Here is a 2,500-nt window from a genome sequence, read left to right as displayed (position 1 = left end):
TCCTCTGTATATGTACCTCGTCTAGCACTATATGTTATACTCACTAGCATTGTGTAGGCTAAATGATTACAGTGGCATAACCCCCTGAATTAGTCAATCAAAAATACACAAAGGTTGCGATCATTATTAAACCACGAAAAATATTTAATACATTTCTTTATAAAAAACAGCTATATTAGAGAACGAGTAGGATTTATGAGGGGGGGGGGGTGGATAGGGAGGGGCATGAAAAAATGTAATGATGCAAGGACTGTCGGGAGGGGTTGGGATTTGGGTTGGGTTACGTTAAATTTCTGATTGCCTAAAAGGGGGAGGGAGGGGGGCATGAAATATCATTATACATGTGTTACTGACCTTATGATATTCTACTTATATACACTCAGAGCGAGGCTACACTCAGAGCGAGGCTAATCATGTATTTTTTTTTTACAAAAGTTTGTGATTTGCCTTGTGACCACTCTTACACCATTATTGGCTCATACACGGCACCCCTTTGTACTGTGCAGGACAATCGAGTCCCAATCATATGATGTAATAGTCTCGTGATGCTGACTCGACTATTTGCACGTGCCCTGGTTGGTCTTTCAGAATCATACAATTGTGTCAGTAGGTGAAAGTGAAAGATGAACATTTGTATTATTACCAGGAAAAAGACGACAGCTCGTTGAACAGTTCGACGAACTGGGTTGCCTACGTGTACGACCTCAAATAACCGACATTGTCTGAGTTGCAACGTTCATAATGATCGCCTGTGGTTGAGAAAGAAACGTGGCGACAGACAGGAGCGAAGTCCTGATTTATTTGACATAACCGTAGCAGCTTGGGATTCACTTTCGTTCAGGTAAAACGAAAGGGTATGTTTCTTTCCACACCTGTTTTACTTGTATGATCATGAAGGAAGGGCAGAATATGATCTCCATTGCTTTCATTTCATTTCAGAATTACAATGTTTTAGTGCACCAAAAATACTGACATGTCACAGGCTATGCTTCGGGAACTAACACATTTCCTCTCAAACTATATCACTAATATTTTGTGGCACACAAAAATGCTTGTTTTTTTTTTGTTTCCTCATTGCTCCCCAGACCGGAGGCATGAAACTCTTTTATCAATTGGGTGTAATGAAATGGTTGTTAAAATTGAACATGTAATAAAGTTTCGATTACATGTTGTTATTGAAAACTTTGTCATTTGGAGACATAAAAGGAACAGACAAACAAACAAACAAACAAACAAACAGACAAACAAACAAAGAACCCAGGAAATTAAACAAAGTTATGGAAACCTAGTTCTGAGTATATAGAAAGCAAGCACATTCCGGATATACAGCATTGTTAGCTAATACACAAGATCAATTACATGGTGTACACGAGCACTTTTACAGTCCCTTGCTCTGCTGGGTGATGGGATAGAATATGTGCTAACATTTATGACAGATTCGCTCAAGTTCCTTTTAAAATAAAGAACAGAAAATGAATTTTACATCGACCTTCAATAATATGAAATGTCTAAAGAGAAAAACCTGGAGTCGAATTTAATCACAAGTATTCAAATTGTCGATAAAAAGAAATTAAAAAAAAAACGAGTACACTGAAACATGTTGAAATGATAGAAAAAATAACTGGATTTGTCAAATGGTGTTAGCAAACTGTTGAGTTCGTACAAAGACGTCTTTATCGCAATGAGCATGCTCAGTTTACGAATCGTGTAATTGCAAATACCACGACATACCGAGCGAAGATGAAACTTTGGCTGGCAAAGTATTACATTGGTCTTTCGTCCTGCTTTCAAAACCATTCATCGCAATCTTACGGTATGACGTATCCTTGTTTGCGAAACAAGCTAGTCACGGAAATTCAAGCCGTATTTGTGTTCAAATAGTGTACAAAATGCTGATACTGTTATGACGTTGGGGTCCGAGTAGGCAAAATGTATATGAGTTTCCATATGCCACATAAATAGAAGTATTAATATTTAGACCTACCAATTAGCAATGAACAAAGAACAACGATGCTTAGTTTCACAGCCATCTCTTCTCCAAAGTTCGGAGTGAATGACGTCTGCCTGTTGAGGTGCCAAATAAGTTCTTTTGCAGACGCATGCGCAGTGATACTTTTGAGACTGGAAAGTCCGAAGTTATTTTAAGAACTTACAATAATGATTTGTAGTGACAAATTCAAACATAGCAATACAAACAAACAAACAAACAAATAAAAAAGAATAGAAATCACGAAGATTTGCTATTCAATTGTTTTATGCAGTTTACTTAATTTTGTCTGCAAACTGATTATAGTGGACAGCTTCGAAATGTTTAAAACACAGCGTCGCATTTTCAGACTCGGATGATCCATTAGACATTAAGTACCTAACACCAAACGCATCCCTCCACCGCCGAGGAAAAACAATTACGTCACACGTTTGTCCAGTTTTCTTTTTAAACAAGCTGCAGCAAAGTTCAAGTTCATGGAACCAGGTTGACATCAAACTTATCATTAAACTT

General features: G+C 37.5%; 1 protein-coding gene across 1 annotated transcript in view; it reads right to left on the bottom strand.

Annotated features, from left to right (window-relative positions):
- The window catches only part of LOC144440067 (uncharacterized), an 8,658-nt gene extending 6,543 nt beyond the window's left edge, over window positions 1-2,115 (bottom strand). The window contains exon 1 of the mRNA XM_078129311.1: window positions 1,985-2,115. Coding sequence (XP_077985437.1) covers window positions 1,985-2,030 — 46 coding nt within the window. The 5' untranslated portion in view covers window positions 2,031-2,115. The remainder of the gene's footprint in view (window positions 1-1,984) is intronic.
- Window positions 2,116-2,500: the final 385 nt, after the last annotated feature.

The sequence above is a fragment of the Glandiceps talaboti genome, chromosome 9, assembly GCF_964340395.1.
Source record: "Glandiceps talaboti chromosome 9, keGlaTala1.1, whole genome shotgun sequence".
NCBI lineage: Eukaryota > Metazoa > Hemichordata > Enteropneusta > Spengelidae > Glandiceps > Glandiceps talaboti.
This window is presented reverse-complemented; position numbering and strand designations above follow the sequence as displayed.